The sequence below is a fragment of the Megachile rotundata genome, chromosome 13, assembly GCF_050947335.1.
Source record: "Megachile rotundata isolate GNS110a chromosome 13, iyMegRotu1, whole genome shotgun sequence".
Classification (NCBI taxonomy): Eukaryota; Metazoa; Arthropoda; class Insecta; order Hymenoptera; family Megachilidae; genus Megachile; species Megachile rotundata.
The window spans coordinates 13,956,730-13,981,563 of record NC_134995.1 but is presented as its reverse complement, the minus strand read 5'-3'; the positions used below and the strand labels follow the sequence as shown (position 1 = coordinate 13,981,563).

General features: G+C 44.2%; 1 protein-coding gene across 1 annotated transcript in view; it reads left to right on the top strand.

Moving 5' to 3' along the window:
* Positions 1-19,827, top strand: part of LOC100877354 (spondin-1) — a 104,120-nt gene extending 84,293 nt beyond the window's left edge. The window contains exons 5-7 of the mRNA XM_003701381.3: positions 11,034-11,206; positions 16,254-16,606; positions 16,839-19,827. Coding sequence (XP_003701429.1) covers positions 11,034-11,206; positions 16,254-16,606; positions 16,839-17,050 — 738 coding nt within the window. The 3' untranslated portion in view covers positions 17,051-19,827. The remainder of the gene's footprint in view (positions 1-11,033; positions 11,207-16,253; positions 16,607-16,838) is intronic.
* The last annotated feature ends 5,007 nt before the right edge of the window (positions 19,828-24,834 follow it).

Genomic DNA, 24,834 nt, shown 5'->3' with positions numbered 1-24,834 from the left:
ACACACCCATCTGTTCTAGAATATTGACTGTACACAAATCGAATCCAGTCAATCGATAACTTTTTATGGACACGACAAAAGAATTTCCAAAAACTTTCAAAGTCCCCTTAACTTGGCACTTTTCCAATCTATTTCATTCGCTTAAAAAGAAAAAAAGCACAATCCCCGGTGTATCGAGCGTTCTCTAACAAATTTCGGAGCAGCGTGTTCAAAGAACCCTGCGCAGTCAGAAAATAAAACGACCCTTGAATATTTTGTAACACCGTCCGGACCCTTTGTCCCCGCAAAGTGTCCTTTCGAAGCCCGTGGAAATTCGATTTTAGAAAGGGAAAAGCGTGTAAAAGTGGCGACTACAAAACGCATCGGAATTCCTAGCACGCGGTCGAGGGGTAAACAGCAAGGTTCGCGCAAAAATACCTTCTGTCAGGAAAAGGCTCCTTATTATTTCTTAGCTAAATAAGCAACTTTATTAGATTTCGATGGACAGGGAGCGAATTTTCGAAACACGAGGCGCTTCGTACGTCGCGCGCGCGTGTGCGAAAACAGCAGGGAACGGAAGAAATCGTTGTTGGCAGGTACTCAAAGTTCTCGGTAATTGAACACGTGTTATCTACCGATGATGGGAACACGATAAAGCATGAAAGTTGTCGAGGGACCAAGCACGTTTCCGAAAGAATCAAAGAGCGATCTTTGATCGAGCGGCGTTCCGAGAAGTGAGTCGAAAGTTAAGCTGCATCTGGAGTTTATTTAAGACGAACCAGGAGTCATAAGTAAGAAACAATAGTGGATTCTCGCGGAAGAGAAAAGAATTTATTTTCATTCCGTCGAAAGGAGATAAAGTGAAAAGTAGCTATCGTCTGTGCTCAAAGTTACACGAACGCGTGTTCGAAATTTTTCAGCTGACGGCGAATCTTGGAAGCCCTTATAGAAATTTTCTACTTATAGAATCGTTCGGTTCGAGGATTATCCTGGATCGCTAGGCTTAAAACTCGATTTCACCAGTTCATCGATATCAGAATCGAACCTCTTGTCTTCAGGATCCGATAACGTCGATCGGCTGATTAACCGTCGAATCCTCGTTTGAAAAAGAAATTGAACGAAGGGTCAGTGCGCGATTTAAAATGTTCCAGAATTGAAAAGTTTTCGAGAGGAGAATCACCGTGAAGTCCGCGGGCGAAATGATTTTCTTAAAGGAACGGCCGATATAATAACTCCAAGTACGACACTTTGAAACGCGTCGAGATTACCTCTGACCCATGGCAATAAAACGAAAACTCTTTCGTCCTCAAAGTTTAACGAGAGGTCCGAAGTGCGTCGTAAAAGCGCGCAGTTCCGGTTAAAACCATCGGTGCCTCGAATTTCGTTAAAGGTACAAAACCTTTTGACCTATTCGCTCGGCGAATGCGTCCTCGCCAAGTATTCATCGCGGTTAATTAATCACTGGGATCCCTTTGTGGAATCTCGCCGTTCTTCAGTCTTGACTCGATCTTTGATTAGTCGGATCGAATTAGTTTTCTTTATCGATTGATAGAAAAACGTTTTAGTTGGAGGGAAATCTAACTATTTTTCCTGTCGGTTGGTGCCACAGTTTGTCCAGTGACCGTGTCGCTCTTTCTCATTCCCTTTCGACTGGACAGTTTCCCTTGACGTTGGTTTGTCACGCTTGTCCGATTATCGACGGATTAACCGGTGGCTGGTGGTAGGACGGTGGTGATGCAAGCGATGCGGTCGACCACCTACTATTCTCGACGGGTCTTGTCCCGACGTAAAACAGCTTCGTAATTATAAAATTTGTTATAATCAACCGGTTCGACCGCCGTAGTAACTTCGCAAAACTTTCTCAATTATAACGTGGATCGTTTTTATTTTCTTTCGTTGCGTAAACTTTCAATTTATGCACGTCGTAACTCTCTTCGAAGACAGGACAATTTATATTCCGTGAAATTTTAGCGAATAGATTATTTTGAAAGAAATGCATGTTTCTATTTTAGCAACGTATTAAACAAGTTCTCGTACGAAGGTTTCACGCAGCAATAAACGTGGCGAGCCGTAAAATATCATCGCGTTTCTACGCACAAGCAGGGATGAAATAAAATTAGATGGAAGGGACGGGGAAATATTTCGCGCGGGCCACGGCTTCTAATTACAAGCTGAACGGAAAAGTTTTCGCGTAAAATTAAGTCCGCGGTTTACGAGGTTAACGCGGAAACTATTTGACAGGAAGGTCGCTAATAAAGTTGAGCATTCGGGAAAGAAAGTCACGCAGAATTTTAACCGGTATCCTGGTCGCGCGTATCGATTGGTCGCGATAGTAAAAACACGTGGAGAGAAACAAAAAGACTGCGTGAAAATCTGCATCCAGCAAACGTGGTTCGCTGAATAACAAGGAAACTCGATTCCGCGGTTCGTACGAGAAAATATTTGCAAGAGGTACCGGAATTCTGTGACGGTATTTAGATGCTTATAATTACGCGATGGCAAAAGCCAAACGACAGAATCAAAGAAGAACATTTTTTCGACTATAAGTTCTGACAGCAGCTTTAAAAACCTTGTCACCGGAAATTGTTTACTAATAAATTACCACGGTAATTAAAGTTAAATAAACGATCGCAGAAGAAGATGACTTGCAGCGTTTAATTTCGTCGAGAGTCGTTACACGTTCAAATACGATAAATTATTCCGCAGAAACAAACGGCCGAGAACAGTTTGAACGTTAGTCCAACTCATTAACGCGCCTAACAACAACGTATCCCTTAAATCTAGTCCGTGGTGGCGCACAAAAAAGGATCGACTTAATACGTTCTACCCCCGTGGCATGCTCGGCTATCTCTGGCCGTATAATTGCGCATCGCAGACCCCTCTGTTTCGCGGCGAAATAGGTAGGGATTTCGCGAACGCCGCTGCACCAGCGGCAATCTGTAAATTCCCTGCGGAGGCGAGCGAGAAGAGGAGGGCTTGTTGGTTTCGATTGCCGAAAATTCGGCAGGCACGGTTCGATCGTATCGAACCAGACTAGCCGTTGCAATTTGTCACGATTCCCTGACCGTGGATCGTATTAGCCGTCGACTAATACGAGGGCCCCTCCCCTGCAGTCTGGAATTCGTTGCACGGAAGTAAACGACAACAGCGAAATTACCGGCAATTATTAAATTACAGCGACGACTGCCGCGGTAATTATCGCTGCTGCACGGATTATAGATTTTACGTCGGACAAATCCGTTTAATACCGGCCGGGCCGTTCGCGCGACCAACGAAAAAGTGTTATGCGAAACGACCAAACTCGTTATGGACGTTGAAAACGAATATTCGACGCGTTTCGATTCGACTCGTTTCAATTTGACTAGTAGACAAGTTGGATCTATATTTTCTGCGATACACGTAGCTCTCTACCGGCTTCCTCTCGTAGACAAGTAACTGTAATTTTTCTAATTCGAGTGTTTTAACGGCGAGGGTTCTCGAACGAGCAGTACGAAATTCGCGAATTGCCAGTAGTTCGATTATGACGGTGGATCGTGAAATAATCGAGGTAAACGACGCGGAACGAAGCACGCGGATTTGGTCGCAACGAAAACCAGCGAACGAGGGCTGGATTTGCAGCGTCACGTTCGATGCAGGTGCACGTGGATGCACTCGAAAAGAGCCTCGCAGCGAGTTATTGCTTTTGGACAAATACAATAGACGAACCCGATTGACACAACTTTACGGCTTCTCTAACAGACTCGTACCGAACGCGGCACAATATATTTCGTTTTACCCCCAACGATCGTTGCCGCGTTATAATGCCTTTAATCTCAAACGGATAAATCGACGATATTTTCTATCCTCGCCTCAACGTTCGTGATGCGATTACCTGTAGATACGAAATGCATGGAACGATTGCCGACTCCGTAATTAATTCAACCGAAGGCGTTACCGGCGAGAAACGTATGCCAGGCGGTGGGTCACGTGTGGCCAGGTTTTATAAGGAAGTGCATATACACAGTTGGCAGACAGACTGGACTACAATGGCGAGGTAGATCGTGCGAAGAGCAATGGCGGTAGCTGGACACTCGGTGGACCTCGGTGACCACAGATTTATGGGGGCCCCGAGTTCGCCGGTACGGCGAGAATTACGAATGTTTTGTGGTATGGCTGATGGGAAAATAATGCGGCTTAATATATCACCGGCTTAATTATTTTTAGCGGGTAATTGATCGGTGAATAAAGTCCACTCCTGGCTCGAGCTAGCTCGGCGTTTAGTCCTTTTAAACGCTGCAGCTGGATTTTCAGACGTATCGAAATTGTGAGAGATTAACCATAAATAGCTGTACGATTCGCGATGTTCGAGAGAGAATGTTTTAGCGCCGAGATGAAGTAACTTGGCTCAACGTGTTGGATATGCTATCGCTAATATCTTGGGTATCTTAAAGTTGTTAGAAGGTAGCTAACTTGAGGGGAATGTTTGAAATTAATAACGATTCCTACACGTAATTACTATAAGTTATGAGATAAACGTCTGCAACGCCGTACGTTCACGGACGAGAGAAGATATTGCGGCGAAGCACAGAAAAGGAAGCGCACCGAATTTGTCTCGAAAAGGAACCGCTTTATTTCGTCGCAGAGCCGTATTAAGTGTCTCGCCAGGCAGAAGCAACAAAGAAGAGAATAATTTAATTCGTGGTAAAATTAAAAGAGAAAAATGATCGTGTTCTTGTTGGGAACAGTTTGCATTTAAAAAGCAGAAGCAAAACGCAGCGGGTTATTCTCACCGTGGTCTTGTTTATACATTCTGACGATTTCAAAGGGAAAAATCCTCACGGCGCGAGGATCATTCCATGGAAATGTAGTTTGAATTTCAATAGTCGATGCCGGGAATGTATCGCAAAGTTACGGAAAAGAAAGTTGCCAATAACGTCTTCGATCGTACAGAAGCGAAACAGAAATTCCATCGACTGCTTCTCTGTCGTTGTTGTTTCTTATTTTAAAACAACGTATTATTCGAAAGAGGAATACGAACGAGCAAAACCGAGGAGAATCGTTGACGTTTACGGCATTGTTATAGTGCATTTGTGCCGCGAAAGCACGTCAGACATTTCGAGTTTCGATTATCGGCCATTCGATACGTAACGAGCTGACCGAGACACGTTTAGATCGCCGTAAACGGATTAAAATTTGCGAGGAATCGCTATTAGAATCGCTATTCCTGCGAGGAATCGCTATTAGAGACGTGCATCGACTCGATAGCGAATAGAATCGACGAAACGTTGTGCTCGTTCGAGCAGCATATCTTCTTTCCGAGTTAGAAAACTAGCGTCAACCAGAGGACTAGCGCGGAATAGAAATTGGTAATGCCGGATGACCGACGAGCGTGTCCAAAAACCGAGAAATTTATGCGAGTTAGTCGAGTTACTCGCAAACTAAATTTTACACCATCTGTCCCGCCGACCCCCGTACGTGTTCGTGATCGAACTTTCCGATCACGGTGGCTACATCGTTTTAACCGAATCGCCAACTCGTTTTTCTTTAGCAACCTCTGTCAGGAACGCAAAAAAAACTGTTCCTCGGATCGAATCGTGTAGAAGGCGCGTATCGAGAATACGAAAAACTTTCAATTTGTATGATTCGTAAATTGCGATGCCGAAATGACTATCGTAACATTTAATTATTTTCTCTTTTATATTTCAATAGTTCCTTAGCGGTATTTTTCTGAAATTTAAAGCGCGATTTTATCGTGGAATATAGTTGACTTTTTTTTTATTTTACAATACTCGCGTATTTACGAATCGATGCAGGTAAATAAAAAATAAAATCATTCGGAAATATAAATCGCGACTAAAGCAAATGAATGAGAAAATTTTAGTCGAATAAATGGAAAGCCGTACGGTATTTGGTCTCGATAATGCTCGAACGAATTGCACGGATGTTATCAATATTTTTGCAAGTAAACATTTTCGACACACGAACGCGTTTTACGGTAGCGCGAAATTATAAAATTTTGCTCGTATTAAATATCTTCGTAATCGATTTAAATATTAATCGCGAATTATACGATCGGCAATTTCGTTTGTGAACCGACGAAACGTGCTACCCTTTTCTTAAATATTCCACCGAAGCATGTAACTTGATAAGTAAGACGACGTTGTCGGAAGGATCTACTTAAATCGGATCATAAAACTCTGGGAAATTTGTAACGATAAAGTCTGCAGCAGCCAGATATACAGGAGCATAAAATACGAAGAGACTCCAACGGCTCTCGAGTTTGTCCCGGATGTGGACGAAAGTTTTTACACGACCCTGTAAGACAAATCCTTCGGAAGTTCGTTCCGCTGAAAATTCATTTTCAAAGTGGAAATCCATCGTGGAAAAGCAGAGGGGAATTATGTAAACGAGCGGAAGCGGCCTTGATTGTGCTAATGCAACGTCGTTTTCTAAATGAACCGGAGGAACCAGCCGCGAGGAGGATGAAATATAAAAATTCTTTTTACGACACGCGGTTTCTTCATGGATTTATACTTTCGACCCGGTGGTTCCTTCGCTTTTACGGTCGTTTCCCGAACAAAAAAAATATGGAGGCAGAGAACGGCGGCATAAAAATATTTAACTATGGAATTTATATTATTCTTGTGCCTCTTCTACTTATTAACCCTTTGCGCTCGAAAGACGACTCTCGGTCACCATTTTATTTAATACAATAATTTGAAATAAGCATTCTTTAACTGGTTCTATAATATGACACGTGTGATGTATAAACACAGTGAAACAAACAATAGTGGAAATTATTAGTAAAGAAATAGTGAGCTCAAAAGAATTCATTTAACTTTTAAACTTAAGTTGAAAAGTAACTTAAAAAATTACCTTCGAGTGCAAAGGGTTAAATCGTTGCTCGTGATCGGTTTTGAAACGTTAAACGACAACTAAGAATATTTTGTCCAGAGGGTGTCATCTCATCCGAGATGTATCGGATCGAAAGACAAAAGGCGACGTCGTTTCGTTAGGGACGGGAATGTTACGCGCTCGTCTTTCCATCGAAAGTCGACGAGGACAAAAAAGCCTAGAGGGTTGGTTGGCTCGAGTGAAAAGATAGCCGTGAATGAAGGTTGCCGGTAGTGGCGGATCTCGGTAGGGGCTGATATTACCAACCAAAACATACCTGGCTACCTACGTGACTGAGAAAATTACCCGGCGCCCGGATATACACGACGCCGCTCCAGTAATATCGAAGAGGCTGGCCATGCGCACGTTTTCTCTACGTGCCTCTCTGTATTTCCCTCTCGCACGCTTGTCCTCTCGCCTGCACCGCTCTTTCCTACTTATTTCGATCTGCCACCCTTGCCTTTTCCACCTCGAACGCGAAAAAAGGAACCCGAGAATAAATGATACAGGTTTTCTCGCTAGAATTTCTCTCAGTCGCCAACGATTTTTATCACGAAATCATCAAATCCTGTTTCTTGGAATTGGCTAGGCGGCGTTTGCGCCACAAGCGGTCAGCCGGCGATTTTACTCGCGAAAATAGGTCGAGAGAAAAATGTGACGCCGCTTAAAATATCTGTTAGGAAATTTTTTAGAATCAACGTAAAATCTATCGCAGTTTCAACGGGATAACAATAATGAGGCTGTAATCGATACGAGTACCATCTATCAAATCCCTATCAAAACAGATTTAAATCGAATCGAGTTCGTGCGCGTTATATCAATTACTCGGAATTACCGACTCATCGATCACCGTTCGCGCGTTCGATTACATTAATTAACGGTAAAAATGTTCTGTTATTTATCGTCGACGATAACGAGCGTCGTTATCCTCGCATAATGGGAACATAGCGTTCGCGGCAAGTAACGTGTACAAAGAGTTAATTTTACGATTGACAGCCGCGACGCGATATGCGACGTAGATAAATTTGTTTACTAGCTATTGGCGCGCTAACAGCGCGAAATTGAATGTTACGGTTTTCCGTTGTTTACGAACAATTAATAAAAAAAATGTTGCTTGTTCGCGCAAGTTGTTCCAGTTTGTCTGCTGTTTACCTGGACTAGCAAAGTTTCTCCTCGCTTCCCGTCGAATCGTACAAACAGAGTATAATGCAATTAGCCGGAGACCGCGAAAACGTGTCGGTCGCGTTACAAACTTCTCTCTTCTACAAATAAGTCGCTTTTATCATGTCTCCCTCGCGATCGAAGTTGCAGCCGCCGTATAGAACATTTGAAAGTAATCATGAAATAGAAACAAGGTATTGATGATTTTTTCGGTAAGAAAAATTTGGGAAGAGAAAATGTGTACGTTTCGATTTGGGTTACGCTCGTGCGTCATCGTCTAATTTTGAATTCTCGGGATACAGCAAGGTTCACACGATACAACCACATGCAACTTGGTCGACACAGCTTCGAGAAACGCAACTCGACCGCACCGTTACGACTCTGTTCCGGAAGTAATAACACTCCCGAAACTCGTGTCGCTGCGAACCGCGTGCTTGATTCACGCACGCCCTTTCGCTAGTTCCTAAAACACCGCGATGTTTTCGGGTCAAATGCAACCGTTTCCCAAACTGCCGGTAAATGGTTGCTCGTGGAAAAACGAAAAAACGCGAAGAAGAGAATGCGCGAATAAAATTAAGCAAATATCAACAACAATTCCCTTTAATAAGAACACGATAACGCGTTAACGATGTTTCTCGTGCTAAATAATTTGAAACGAATGGCGAGAACAATTTGATTTAGTAACGGTACCGTTGCATAAAACATCGTCGTAACCGAATTTCAATGCATCTGGCGAAGGGCATCGCGTGTTGCGCGTTTATTACAAACATCGCACTGTAATTAACGAATAACGATGCAAAACAAACCGTCGCGACATTTCGTTTGCAAAATCGTGCTCCTGCAAAACCACCCTGCAACTTAGTAGCATCCGTAGATGCATCTGCTATGTTTGTTTTCGAACGAATCTATAAACTGTACGCGTTAGTCGAAGCATCGGGCGAATTAAAAAGATAAAACTGACAGTGCGAACAATTCGATTTGACGGATTTAAAAGTCGCGCAACTCACGAAATAGCGAAAAACTAGTCGCGTCGATCACGAGCTTCGATTCGGGTTCGATCTGGAAAGTCCGAAAACGAAATTGCCAATAAATCAAAGATAGAACATTGCAAAATACAGTAGCCATTTACAATTGCGTGCGATACAGGCTACAAACAATTGAGATTACGATAGAACAACCACTGGCCGTTGCTCGTTGGAGCTTGAAAAAGCGGCTGACCGAGCTTCGGTGGAACTAGCGCGCGTAAGGGTCAATCCGGTGGCCAGGAATCGACCCAAAAACTGATCATCGAAATTTATGCGAGTTGTTCGAGTTGTAGGGGAGTAAATACAACGATCCCTTTGCAGTAGTCCAATCGGGTTCCGTTGGTTTTGCATGGCCGTTTTTGTGTAGCCGTTGTATATTCCCGTAGATTAGGTTCGGCGCGACATGAAACGTTAATGAACGAGGAGATGTCGTTTGCACGGACACCGGAGGGGAGAAAATTTCCAAATTTGCGTTTACAGCTCCCGAAGCCAACTGATCCCTTGCCCTCGGCGTGCCGTTTCTCTTTAACTCCTGCCGTTCCATACTGCCTCGAGCAAATAAACGCGTAAATATATCAGCTCGTAAATATTCCAGAGATTTATACTTCGCTGGCTTTGTACAGTTCGATTTTTATACCCCTTCTGTCCTTCGAATCGACTGTTTCTGTTTAAACCGTGGACACAATAACACCCTGGCGTTAGATACACGTTCCGTAATTTATTAGTCGGACGACCGTCATTCCCGAAACGGTGTTAATTACAGATTAATCTTAATCCTCGAATTCGAAACGTCGACTAATTGAAGATCATCTTAAAAGGTTTATTTAAGGAGGAAGGAAAACAATCTTCTTCCCTCGTGCTCGTTTTAATCGTCTCTATTTCTCTCTCGTTTCCACGGTGTCTGTTCGAGTACATCTTTTTTCGCTCGTGTTCGTTGGACGACTTTTTTTTACTTGATCTGTTCGACGGTGTTCGATAGGAACCGGTACTCCTGCCGCAGACGCGGATAATCGATTGGAAACCATAATTGGAAGCTGCCACCGTACGTGAAACAATTAATTAGACCTTAATTAGCACTCGGCCCAGTTTCAAAGCCCCGACGGTGAGTGGATTCTAGAGGAAGCTGGGTCTCCGTCATCGTATTACCCTCTAAAACTCGTCGAACAGATAAAGGGACTGCTTTCTCCCTATTTAATCCTTTTTCTACTTTTAACGAGCTCTTATCACTGTATAATTATCGTCTCGACGGATCATAGAATGCGATACGGTTAATTTTAGCTTCGATAAAGTTCAATGTGTCGTTTCGATCGCGAACTTTTTATCTACTCAACGAACAGAATGGACAGAGTCGTCGACGAAAGTTTGATCTTCGACTTCCGTTTCTTCGATAATTCCACGACTGCTCTCTTCTTCGCAAATGTCCAGCCGTTAGATATTCGAGGCAGTTTAAAGTTAGGCGAAACGGGAAGCCCTTTGCATCCGTCGAAAATGGAACGAGGTCGGTAACGCGACCGATAAGATAAAGAAAAATATTGAAAGGTACCGGAGAGACGCGTATCGGCTTTTATCCCCTTAACGATTCCGCCGGCAAAGAGACTTTGATCGTGGCTTCGACGCGATAACCATAGAGAACTTTCTCGCTACACATCCGACAACGCAGGCCTGTCATCCGGTTGTCGACGAAGAAGAAAGGACTCGGACGACGAGCAGACTCGACGGAAAAAGACTCGTTCTCCGTTGCTCCGACCCGAACGCCGATCAATCGCGACTCTGTCGATACCGTGTCGATGTTCCTCCCACGGGATTCTACGTGACAGAACTAATCACGAACTGCAAAGTCAAGTGACCGATTGCGCCTGCGAACCTTTCGTTCGATAATTCTACCTCGTTCGGTCGCTATCGGCCGACGATAGACGATGAATTTTTATCGAAATCTAATTGTTAGGATCGAAGGAAACGTTGTATAATAAGGAATACGTTGCCGTTCTGTTACAGCTGCGGGAATACACGTTAACCGAAACGTATCACGAAGACGACGTCGAGGTGGAGTTCGTCAGCAACGACAATCTACTAGCGAACAGTCCGACCCCCAGAGGGATTGATCCGAACAGAGACCTGAACGAGGCTATCGCCGAGGAACGGAAGGAAATGGACACTCAGAGATACAGGTACATTCCTCGCAGGCTTCCTTCTTTTATTTTTATCGAATTCTTCTTCTCGGATTGTCGAGCGACGTGAACGAAAAACGGACCGAGGGAATCGAAGCTCCAGGGACAATTTGAAAATTGCAAAATTACGCTCAGAATTGCTAGAATATCGACGCGAGGGTGTTTCAGAAATCGCGAAAGAACTATTTTTATGCGAAAAGAACCGCACGCGACCTGATTCCCCGAAGAAAGAATCGGTCGAAGCTTTGAAAAAATTGGTAAAAACCTCCGGAATAGTTCCGGAATCCTTTTGATGCAGGGATCACGAGAATATAGGAAAATAACGAAGTTGCGTGCTTTTCGTATTGCGCAAAGTCGTTGCAAAGGAAAAGATGAATTTCCTCTATAAGAAGCGGTCGTTTCGATCGTAAAAGTTAAAAAGGAAAATAGAGCGAGAAAAGGAGATCGAAGTTGGTATCTAGTAATGGTATGAACAAGTCTGAAGAGGCTGGCAATTTTTTTCAAAGGAAACGAAAACGTAAGATGGATGTTGGAAGGACCGACGTGGAAAAGCCACGAGAAAATCATCCGAACGACGTTCTATAGTATTTCCACGACTCCTTTCATCGCGCGTCTGGACATTGTCGGACAGTTTTCAGCCTGCCAGATCTCGATGTCTTTTATGCACCAGTGTCCATTCAATATGTCTTCCTGCTTCTGAGCCGAACTCTCCGTTACGTGACCTATTTCTCCAACTTGGTTTCAACCATTGTCGCGTGCACAATCGAACGACCGCGTTTCGATCGAACAATTAGATATACCGATTTTAGAAATCGGCTCTTTCGTTATCTACGTCGGCCTGTTTCGGATCCCTTCGACTGCCACGAGCCGGGCGTTTGACGCGGCGCGTACTTCGATCTGGTCCGCTTTGCTTTTCGATATTATTTATCTATCGTAAAACAGGGTCTCATGAAAATGCAATAACGGTGACCGCGAATCAAATACGTTTCCTGCCGCCGATTCCCCCTGGGTCGGTGTATACATTTGACATCTGATGCCCGATAACGATATTACTTTCCGCGGACTTCCCGATTCTCAGTGGCAATTTCTATGATACGCTCGGACAAAGTAGAGTGCCCTTATCGTTGTAATATCCGGGCTATGGCCCGGTGTCCATCGACATGATCGTCTCGAAACGAACGAACCCATCCCAACTTTTCCTTTACTTTATACTTTTCCTTCCTTTCGTCGAATTCCACTTCGTCCTATTCGCTCGGTTCGTCTCCAAAGCTAGCAGCAGTTTCTATTTAATCAAGATCCCGTAAGGGAAAGGTCGCTTTCATTATGTCGAATCGAATCGAGGAGACAATATAACATTATGGTTGCCGAGACATCGATGGACCATCGTCGAAACGATCAAAGACACTTGGAAGTTGACCGTTCGATTTGAATCGAAATTCCGAGTTTCGGAGCGTTGTTGATTCGATATAAACGTTCTAACGACGTTCTCGATACAATATTCCTCGCTCGAACAATGGTTTAACCAATTTTTACCGTCATTCATTTACTTCCAGCGCTAAAGTTGTCGAGCGAAAATCAAGTACGAAGGGCTGGAGAGATCTGGCAATTAGATCGACTCGATTCGATAAACCGAAGAGAATTGTGCCGCAAACGTTATCGAAAAAAGCGGTATCGATCGGTCGGATAAATTTTCTTTTTTTTGCCTCGACAGCGGCCAATTGTTTCGATGAGAGGAGTAGAAACAGCGCGATACGCGTACTGGTCCTTTCTCTCTCCGTTTTTTGGTGGAACGACAAGCGTAAAACACGTTGCTTCCGGCACGAAACTTTTAACCAAATTGGAACACCGCCGAATGAAATTTATTTTTTATTTTGTCGTTCGCGCGTCGCCTTCGTTGACGATATTTTCAATCTCGATCATACCCGAATTGCCGTGAAAAACAAACGTTGATCTTGCTTCTCGACTCACGGAGTTGCGTGTGCAACCTGTACGCGTCGACTAAAATCGAGCATCCGATGTATCGCGTTTTCGAATCTCCAATGCCGTTCGGCTGATTCGCGTTGTGCGATACACGAGCGTTGTGCTTTCGATATGGTCAGTGAAAATTAAACAAACGAACGGGCAACCGAGTTATTTATTTGAATAAACAGGGCTTTGTAAACATTTCCATTGACGTCATGCACTCGAGTGATTTTATTCAGTAATAAAGAAACGAAGAAAGTTTGTTATTATCTAACCACGGTACTGTATTGAATGATACTTCGTACAATGTCCTATTCAGTGAAGTGACCCACTTTCTCCTTCGGATATAATAATGAAAAGGAAATTCTTTTCCGAGCACAAAGGATCGCGGGACAATCATTCTAGCACCGTGAAGATCTTTTCTCGAAAGCATCCGAAGTACCCGCCAATTTTACGAAGGGACCCGATCGCTCGCGAATCGAATCGATATTTTCGTTTCGAACGTTACAAGGAATACTTGCATTCTTTTTTCTGGATCGTTTTTGTAGTCTATTATTCGAAACGCGCAATACTGTATGAATCGTTTAATTGCATTTTTTGCACGCATCGTGCATTTTTCACGAACTGCAGTCGGAACCGACTGGACCAGGAAGTGGCCGGTAATCCTGGAATTTACGTCGACTGTCGGATACGAATTTATGTCACCGCCGGGCATTTGCATTTTAAAATTGTCTCTCTCTCCCCGTTAATGAGCGTTCTGAATTGCAAATCCTGCGTATAATAACGCGCTTTCGTAAATACATTTTCAATTAACCCGCGAAAGTGACGTTTCGCTTAATTGATTCCCGTTTAAACGTTCAACTGTTGCGATATCGAATATCGACGTTTTTTCGTCAAGATATTGGCCACTTTCGTTCGCGCCATAACATACGACCGTTAAGAAATAAAATCTGTCGTGCGATTACGATCGGAGAAAAAAGGAAGCACTCTAACCCACAGGTTTAAGCTCTCTTTTCGAGGGAAGAATCGCTGCCTAACGTTCCTTTGAAAAGATTCGAGCTCCAAAGCTTTAACGATCCACCGTAAGCCACAAAAACTCCATTGTCGATAGTCTCCTGTTTTTTCTGCGCGAATTCTAAGAGATGCAACATTAAAGCAGAAGCTCCGCCACGGTTTAATGTCTCTGGTAATTAACCCGCGAGTCAAGATCACGACTTCCAACGTCCTAAATTTCTAAAGTGGAAAATTTGAAATCTCCAACGTCTCTGCCCGCGTCGTAACGGTACTCTTCGGCGACCACTTCATCTGCCTATCGCTGCTCTACGCTTTAGATTCCTGCTAAGTCTCCAACTTCTCTCGGGTACTTCTTAAGTCCTAGATTCTCGAAAACACGAATAGGTAAAATATTTTCTTCCGCTCGCGCGACAACAAACGCAGCAAATTTCCAACTTACAACTAAAAGGTCGATCATCCGCAACTTTCCTCTCGTTTCGTTCACGCGTTACAAGAAATTAAGTTAATTAAAACGAAAGTTCGTAATTTGTTCCGCGCAAAGTTCAACTCCCACGACGAGAGAATACGGTGCGTAGAGAAAAATGGAAAATGGGGACGGAGTTTAGATGACGGTGTCGGGTGTATGACGGTAACAAAAATGTTTAATATTAACGAACCCATTAATAATAAGGGGAACGCGTAAAGTGAAGTTTTTTTCTGCTCGAACACGCGACGCCACGTTCCTTCGAATACGGTTCCCGTCGATGTTTGTCGTCTGAAAAATTCATTTCCGTAATCATCGAGTCGGGACGCGACTCGCCGAGCGAGAAAATCGCGTCTCGATCGATCCTCGAGAGTCGAGACGACGCGACGCAACTGGATACGAGCTTCGTCTTGCAAGGCGAATTTCTGCTTATTTTCGAGAGTCGAGAGAACGGGTCGCGAGCGGAAAATAAACTAGGAGAGAAAATTCGCGGCAGGTGAATGACGGTTAATTCGATGGCCCCTGCACCCTGACGAGGACCGAGATAATTGTTCGAGGGAAATTGAAATCATGCAAATGTGGAGGAAATAAATTCAAAACTCGTTGAACACGGAACTGTCACTCCGGAAAATTAGAAAAGAATCTTATTACTATCTTGATGTCTCGTTAAGCTTGTTTCTTCGACGACTACTTCTGTCCTACGCGTTACGCGAATACATTTTACACAAAGTATATTGAACCTTGGATTTCAACGAATTATCGTATCTCTCGGAATCATGCAGTTTATTCGAGGAAAGAACTGTTTCTTCCGGAGACGTTCGACGTTGGATTCGTGAGAAACACGAGCTGGCGAAGACCAGCATCGTCTAATACCGAGAAACAGGAGAAGATCGAAAATTCTTAGGGCGGAGAAAGCAGGATGAATAAGTTTCCGTAGCGAAACGCGAGTCTTCTCTTTCCCCATCTTTCTCCGGTTCTCTCTGGCCTCCTCGTTTCCATCCCTTGCTTCGGACTAGTTCCCTTCTCCCTCCTCTATTTTTCCAACGCCATGACGGTTCTTCGTAGACACGGCAACCGTAAATCAACTCTCGAAATTGTTTTCGAGCGGTACGCAGTTTGGCTCGACGAACTCGGTTGTCTAGGAATTTGAACGACGAGCTACGTGAACGAGCGCGGATAATTTTTCTGCCTCGGAAAATAACCGAACGCGGAGGTAGAGATCATCGTCTGATGCGTCCCGATCCATGCCAAAGTGTTTGCAAATACAGGGACATTTGAATACGTTTCACGCTTGATTACGATGCAAGAATATCGAAAAGGTTTGTAAACTTTTCTCATTTTCATGGGATAAAGCATCGAACGTACAAATATCGTTCTATTTCTCTGTTTGTTATTCAAATGCTGTTCGAGATTACGCTTTTCGTCGTATAACCACGCTTAGCATCGTCTCGAATCACCGTTCACGGTATTCGTCGACTACTTAATTATGTTCGACGATCGATTATCAATATATTAACTGGAAATTATTCGTACGTATTCGTGCCTAATAGATTGAAACTGTTCACGATAATTTGATTTACGTTGCCGCGATATCGACTGTGGTTCCAGGTACTGGACAACGACCGGAAGTGGCCAGGTGGTGACAGATGTTCCGCGCGACAACAAGGCAGTGATCATGGACAGCATCGCGTCCTCGTACGCGTTGCAGAGGCCAAGGTTCACCGGAACACCTCCGCCGAAAATTGGAAAAACTAGCTGGCCTTATTACCAGAAATACAAGCAAACGGCGGAAGCGCAGAAAGCGCAAATCTTCGAAGATATTCAAAGGAAAATGGCTAACGCGACTAGTGGAAATAGTCTGAATCACGCGTGGAATTCTACCAACAGCACGGCCCAGCGTCAACACAGGCTCAGAATGAAACACCACAGACTGACGTCCAAAGGGAAACGTATGAGAACGCGTGAGTATAATAAGATTTCTACGATGGCGTTGCACGTGAAAACAATTGTCATTTCGGAACAATCCAATTAGAATAATAAGCAGATGAAGCTAGAATCGAACCTCCTCACAGTAAACTCGGTCGAACGGTTTATTCGATCGATCCGCGATTAAGGTCTCGCCCTTTTAATCCGGCTTGCGTTTAACCGAGGTTGCTTTCAGAGCTGGTAATAATGCCCGTTCGATCGTTTCAGGTGCTCCTAGGGACTGTAAGGTCGGTGAATGGGGTCCGTGGAGTGCCTGTAGTCGCAGTTGCGGCGTAGGAGAGACCCAGAGGACGCGGAAGATAACGATAAAGCCACGTCGTGGCGGATCATCGTGTCCGCCGTTGAAGGAGACCAAGTGGTGCGGTAGCGCGAGCCCCTGTTCCGACGGCAAATCCATCGTGGACAGCTATCAATGGTAGTCGTCGTCCTCGTCGTCGTCGTAGTTGTCGTTGGTGAAGCGGAAATCTCGGACGATTTACCTTAAGCGATCGAGAGAAAGAGGATTCGACTCGAGGGGAATCTAGAGGAAATCCCTAGGCGAACACGGTGGATCGTCATTAATGGTCCGCCGAGATCGCGTCAATAAACGTTATCGTAGTCGTAGCACCAAAGATTTCGCATGGATGGAGACGTTCGAATTCGTCGAACTAGTCGATCGGCGATTATGGAGTGTTACTTTTCTTCGTTCTAATCGATGAGCTGTGGCGAGCGGCAGGACTTTTTCGGTTCGTTCGAACAAGTGCGTTAATCCTTCGACGGCGATGCCGTTTGATAAGAAAATCTTCGGCACTAAACTCGTTTACAAAATCAAGATAATAATTTTTCACCTTTCGAACAACAAATCTAAACGTTAAAAGCTCAAAGGGTTAAAAAGACGTCGCTAAACTTTGGCCTACGCATCGCGTTTCGTCTTATCCGCTGCGTTCATCCGTAGAACGATCAAAGAACAGATTTTTAATATAGCTATTATCTTTCGAATCGAACGTTAAAAGCGGAGCTCGTTCGTCATCCGCTGATTCGCCGAATCGGAAACGGGATAAAGCTTGTCGCGATTCGACGAGAATTCGAACCGGTTTACGGATTATCCTACCCGGATAAAACGAATTCCCGTACGAGATCCGCTAAAACTCGGATACGAGCGTCCTAGTTCTCACCGAAGCGGGTATACGGTTTCAAATGCGATTCGCTGCTAGCCAGAAACGAAAGAAAGAAAAAGCAAGAAACACGTGGCTGAAACGATGGAGGTACAGAGTTTTCCGAAGGTTAGAAAAATTGCCGGCAATTCCCCGAGGTTGAGGCGTTGAACGCAATTAACCCATTGGTCTCGAGCGTGTACGTGCGGCCGTGTTCATCGGCGTGTGACGGACAAGAACGAAGTCCGGTGGATAAGAAAGTTCGCCGAAGAAACTCGACGAATGGCTCGCGTGTCGATCGACGGTCTTAGGGAGACTTAGTCGACGGTCTCTCTATATCCTCGACCGGAAACTGGCTTTGCATTTCTTCGCCGTTTCTCGCAACTTGTACCCGCCAGTTGTCCCGAACTCGAAAACATTTATATCGATTCGGTGCACCTGTGATCGGTTAAATTTCGATCCCCCAATTTCGTTCTGTTCGTTCGACTTGGCCGAATACAATAAAAACTCAAAATTTCATTCCGAAGAAGTATCTTTATTTTAAAAAATCGACTCTTCATATTCTTACTCGAGCCACGTTTACAACTTTCTCGTAATAAACAAACAAGTATCGAACTGCTTGGCTTTCCATTAATCGTCGGATGGGCACGGTATCAGAGAGAGGTAAAACGATGATAGAACGTACCAGCCGAATTCATGCGAAGATCTACAAACCGAAAGAAAGGAAGATCTTTTCCCGACGCCGATGCTACGATCGTCCGTTCTCGTGGCGTAATAGGGAAATTTTTACAAAAAAAAAATGAAAAAAAAAATGAAAAAAGATATCATCAGGTACATACGTCTTAGGTGAGTGTATTATATCTTAGGCGTAACCTTAACGATAATAATTAACAACTAACGTTTAATCGTAACTCGTTAACTAATAGGCTCGTATTGTGGCGCAACGGCTTGTCTTTTCCCGCGTTTGTATCGTTAACGATCAGTAGTTTTATCGTAGTAATTTAGCACTTCTCGAACGTTAAATAGAGAAGGAATCAAAATCGAAGAGAGTACAAGATAATATCTAACCGACGTTAATTAAAGAAGAAAAACAATGTCAATTCGAAATTTCTAATTGGATACGAGAGACAACAGAAGGATCGAAGATTGTTTTGAGAGACAAAGGCAAGCGACTCTCGTCGGGGTTCATTTTTAACCGCGAAGCAAAAAGTTTGGTTCCGGTGAATCGTGAAATTTCTCGCGGTAACAATAACGCGAGGACGAAAGGTATGGGCCTTTCGTTTTCTGCCGAGAAAAGGAAGGAACAAGCCGTCGCAGTTTTAGCAGCATTAAGGATGAACGTTTTATAAACTAAACGCTCGAGGGGACGCTTTCGTAACGAAAGTTTCAACGACACGGTGAAAGAGAGAAAGAGAGAGAGAGAAAAGGAGTAGAGCTGTACTTTGCCTAAGAAATAAAAGCGCGAGATAACAAGGAGGAGACGTTACCAAAGAAACGCCCGTGTAAATGTATATCTTATCCTTTCTCCTCTGTTTCCGCTTCTACCTTCTTTACTCTTCCCTCGAAACTTCCTTCGAACCATCCTTTCCAGCCTCGAATCTCTCCCATGCCCTCTCATTGTCCTCCGGTGTCTATCATTTTTCTTCTCGACCCTGTTCAATCCCTGTATCGTGCGCGTACGACCAACGTTTCTTTCTCTCTTTCTCTATTCTCCATTTTGCGCGTGAGAGAATTCACGAGGACAATGACAAATCAATGGGAGAGGGGGAGGGAGAGAGAGAGAGAGAAAGAGACGAGCGACAAAAGTGAGGGAAGGAAGGAAAGGAGAAAGAAAGAAAGGAGGATGATTCTGTACAAGTCACTGTGCATTCTAGCCTCTAAGGACCTAGCCGATAGGAGTTTAGCCGTTAAGCAAGAACATGTAGCAATGTATAACACGATAAGTTTATATTACATAATAAAATCTGTCGATAAAGATCCGTTCGAACAATATTTTTCACTTGTGACGTATGATGATGAACGATGTATTCGTATAATTAATAAAGTAGCTATTATTTCAGGAACGTTGACAGTGTCCATTTTCTTCTCCCGATTCGTCTACGCCTACGTGCAACAGCTATCCAAACTTTCGATTCTAAACCGACATGCAAACGTGCTCGTTAAGCGGTACAAAAGCGTAAGAATTATCGGAAGAAACTCGAGAGACGTTTTGTTTTCTCGTGAAACCGAGGTGTCAGTGTCAGCGCTCGTTATTCCCGGAAAAAATCAGCAGGCGGAAGCTGCTGGACAGGACTGTTCCCCGTTAACGATCCGATCCCTCGACCAACAATATTAATAATCGTCCCAACGGAGCAATTCCGAGGGGTGTGCGGCCGACAGCAGCGTTGGTTGTTATCACGCAACATTACCCGAAAATAAAGGACGTCGTGCGGTTTGCTGGAAGGTAGCCGGAATACAATGCCTAGGAGTCGCACACGATCTCGAAAGCCCTCTGTCAGATAAGAGGGTGGAAGCCACCCTTTTGCTCGACCCTCGACTCTCGAGGACGAGTCAAGTGCAATGATGCTGCACAAACGCTGCTCGACCTATTCACCGATGCCTGTCTTTATCCGTTCGCGTTAGGTTAATCGCGTTAATATCGTTCTTTCCGCAACGATCCGCTTCTTGCAATTTTATCAACCGCGTTCTTTACGAGGCAAAATTTCACGAGCGGAGACTTTCAGACGAATCGACGTCGCTCTCGTGAGTAGGAAAATCGCAAGAGAGATTTTAAGACCACTTTATCGAAAATTCTATTCTATTTCGAACAATTCGTAATGAACTTTTAAACGCGTTTAACGTATGTTTGAAAGTTATCTTTAATACATACGCTCCTGACCATCGATTCTCGAAGCTGTTGTCTATGTCGGACAGGCGACGAATTAAAATTCACGGGCAGTCACATTTCGCTCGTTAAAGTCCATTGAATCGTCCGTACAATCGTCGATTGTAGGAAAGAGAAGTTTGAAAACTCGACAATGCAAATGTTTAACGAGAGAAATCAAAGGAACAGAATGTGCCTTCTGACTTGTTAGACCAACCCTCAACGCGTAAACGTTTCCAGACGAGCGAGCGAGCGAGCAAGCGGACGTTCCTCGCGGCAGGAATCTCTCCGGACGAAAGACCCGCCACGGATTAATTATATTAACGCTTTTAATTAATCAAGTCTGAACTCCGGAAAGAGAAACAAAGATAGTTACGCTATCTTACGGACGCCCGGTCTGGAACATCGTTACCCGTGTTTATCTTACTTTCGTCGATCTTTCGCCGACAGATAAACGTAGCTTTATTAGATGAACTTAAAGAAAATAGACACGAACGGAAGTTTGCCGGTTTCCAGTTACTCTACGCGATTCAACGTTTCCCATGGATTTACCTAACTGCACTTCGAAGCTTAATGAAATAGGAATACCGCGACGGAGAAACGTTTCCATCGACGAACATAATCGTTATATCGTTCTAAAGTTCTTGTCTTCCCAAGTTTTCTAAATCGAATATTTAGTTGCATTTATCAAGATTCGGGATATTCGAAAGTTCGCAACGTGTCGCAGCCGTGAGATTATAATCGAATGAGTCGTACCTCGTCATTTAATTTCCCCCGATATTTCAAAGGCAGCAAGAATTCCGTGTCAGGTTTGAAACGACTCGCGATCGCGTAACTGGTTCCAGCCGGTAGCGCAGACAGTGTAGCAATTAAAATGAACGGTTACGGTCGTGTCGGTTCACGAGATCGTGTCTTTCGTGTTTCTCGCGAAGTGGCTGGTAAAACCGCGATTCAAGCCGGGAAGATAATTGAGCGTGAAGAGCGTGCAGACGACGATAATAGGAGAAAACGTGTAAGGTGGATCTGGTCGTGCGGAAGATCGGCCGTCTTGGTCCGCTGTAATTGAGATATTGTCAGTGGAACACGTGCGGCCTGTTCGAGGCCCGAGGCAGCGCGGAGGTTCATAAAATTAATAACCCATAAATCCAGGAGAATATCGCCGGGAAAATTACCCGAACATATATTACCGCTGCCGACTTGCCAGATCCTCTTTCCATCCCCTTAACGCGCATATCTGCCACGGGAACTTTCACTTTAACGCTTTCGGAATAATGGAAAGGGTAACATTATTCTTTTCTTTCTCGCTTCCTTCACGAAGGAACAAGATACCTCTTTGTATTTCTTGGTCATTTATTCGAAAAGAAACAGGAGAAAGTTGTTGAATTTCGAATGAATAATGGGTTCGGTAGGACGCGGTTGACGTCGAGAATTGTAAATGGCGCGGATATGTCGGGTTCGTTCTACTTGGACGGAAGGACCGTGAAAATCAATGTTTAGTCTGCAAACAAGAGTGTACGCGCAAACAAGACTGCGTTCCTCGCATCTGTTACGATCACGTTGTTCTAAGCAATGCCCCGAGGTCTCGTTTTGCTCTCGATCAAACGTGTAACTATCCGATAGAACAGTTACATCCTGCTACGTCCGTTTCTCCTGCTTCTGTTTCAAACATCGTCTTTATCTCTCTCCGAATCGTCAAGTAACGAAGTTCTTTTCCATTTTCGAGTTATTATTTAGCAAATAATATCGGAACACGTAGCGAATCATCATGGACGATATTGCACGATATAATCATGATTATTCGATTTTTAATTCGAGCATCCCATTTGCCACGTTACGCGGTTAATATAATATTAATGCTTCATAACGGTTTCATATGTTTCGTTCCCATTTAAATGTTATACAGAGGATTATGAGAAAATTGTGTGATCAATCACCGATGACCCAGATTACGGTAGCCGACGCGTTAATGATTTCGCAACGAAAAACGTACTACTGTATGAAACATTCTCGAACTACGCAGTAGTAGCTAGTAGTTGGACTCGATCAGTGATCGGACGCGTCGGACAACGAGCGAAACTTACGAGAGTAAGGAAAGGTTTTGCCTTTATTCGACGAGAAGATAGAAAAGATTATTTGCAGTATATTGTTGAAAGCACTCTCGATGAAGATTCAAGGCTGTCGATAAAATTCTGCGAGTATACCACAGCCAATCGCTTAGTAGATCTTTTGGATCTTGGTCACGAACCAATAAACTGCAAGCTTCTCGATACTCGGGTAAGGTTAGACGTCGTAGATAGAATCCGGAAAAGAATGGACGAGAGAGCGAGAAAAGACGCAAGCTTGGATTAATAAAGTTGCGTGAACAATCTGCTCGTACAAACAGCGAGAAAGTCGTACGTGTTTCCTGATAACGTAGCATGTCTCTCCGTGGTTTCACATTACCTACATTTCGCATTTCGCCAAGTAATTAAATCGAGTCAGGACCGTAGAATTAAGATGGAAATTAGAGAAACGATAATATCTTAATAGAAGGGAAAGGCAAATCCGATCGGATCGATTAAATAGGCGATGATATATTCGCTGCGAAAGTTTGTGCGAGATTTTCGATCTCGATTTTTCGCTTTCCGAAGGAAGAGTCGCAAGTTTCTCGAGGGACGAACGGATTAATTCGGTGGACGGGTGAAAGTAATATCGGTCCCCGTGAATAATGGACCGAAACGTGGTCGCGCGGACACGAACGAAAATACACTCGATTTAACTTTTAATTAATGGATTCGTTAGGGTAATAGAGTCGGCCCTGTGCTGCTGTAACTTTTACCACCCGCCTGCCCAGGGATTGACTGTAACTTTTGCGTGGTTGCCACGGTGGTCGAAGGTTTTCCATGTTGATTAACTTCCACTCTGAATCATTTAGCTATCTTTCTGCCAAGAGGATAGACATCTATGGAAATGCAAATGGACCGACCCGCTAATCGTAAATAATTCGTAAGATTTAAAACGACGCACAGACTTCTAAATCTATAATATCGACTATCGATCGTTCGTTATAGCGACTAACCCGTTAAAGAGTATAGTCGAATCGGAGGATTGCGGTGGTCGCGAAGTGATCAATACGTCGAATCGGTAGGCATTGCGGATGAGCAAACGACAAAGGCAAAGGTACAGGTCGGAAGAGGAAATCGAAAGTGTGATAGGCTCTCTGGGATGCAACCGGGTCTGTGTGCAGTCTGTCTAGCGCAGCCGGTGCATTAATGCGAACGATCAGCGAAAAATTGAATGTCAGAGAGGCTCCTCTCTGATCTTTCTCTCTTATCTTACGACCAGACGAGATTTATCGACGTTTCTAGCAAAAGGCCGACGTTCGATGTTTTTACGAGTTTCACCGGTCCAGCCTCGTACTTTGGTATTAACGTTGTCTAACACGTTTCGAGCAAGAGGCAATAGCGCGTGTACGCGTTTACAGACTGGCTGCGGGCTAAAGCGGCCCATAAACATGCAAATAGTCGATCTCGCCTCTCGAAATGAGAAGTATCGAGTATCGTACGAGGGAGAGGTTGATCGTTCGGTAGACTCGCCGTGTGTCTGTATCCGTTAAATTGCCTCCATTTCGTGGAATCTAGCAAGTTGTAGTCGACATGTTGATCGACCGATTGATCGATCACCGATTCCGCCCGTTGTTACCCGAAACTTGTAGCCGGTATTTCTGTGCGCGAGGAGACCATGATATAGAGTCCCTGTAACCGAGTCTGAGCACTGTTTTGACTGGACCGTTATCGCGAGCTCGCGACTCCAGCCACGGAAATACGATCCTGGAAAAAGTTACCACTGGCTTGCTGATAACGACACCGTTCTACCGCTAATTGCCATCGTAATTAACGCCAGTCACCGTAAATGCCTGTTCTTGGTAACGAAACTTCTTGGACCACTAACACGGAAATCGATTCGAAAACTTTACGTTTTTCTTCCTTAATTATCCGTTCGTGTGTACAGCGTGCGCGAGCCATAATGAATTTGCGGAAACTAACGGACGAAACCGTTATCGATGCATCCTCTGCCTGTCTCCGTGTTCGAATCTAGACTGTCGAAAATAACCAGACCGATTGATACAGCGGCCAATCCAGGATGAAACATAGCCTCCCTTTTATCTCTGTTTCCATGTATCTTTATTTTTCGTTCTTCCCTGCACGAACCACCATAGAAACCGAGT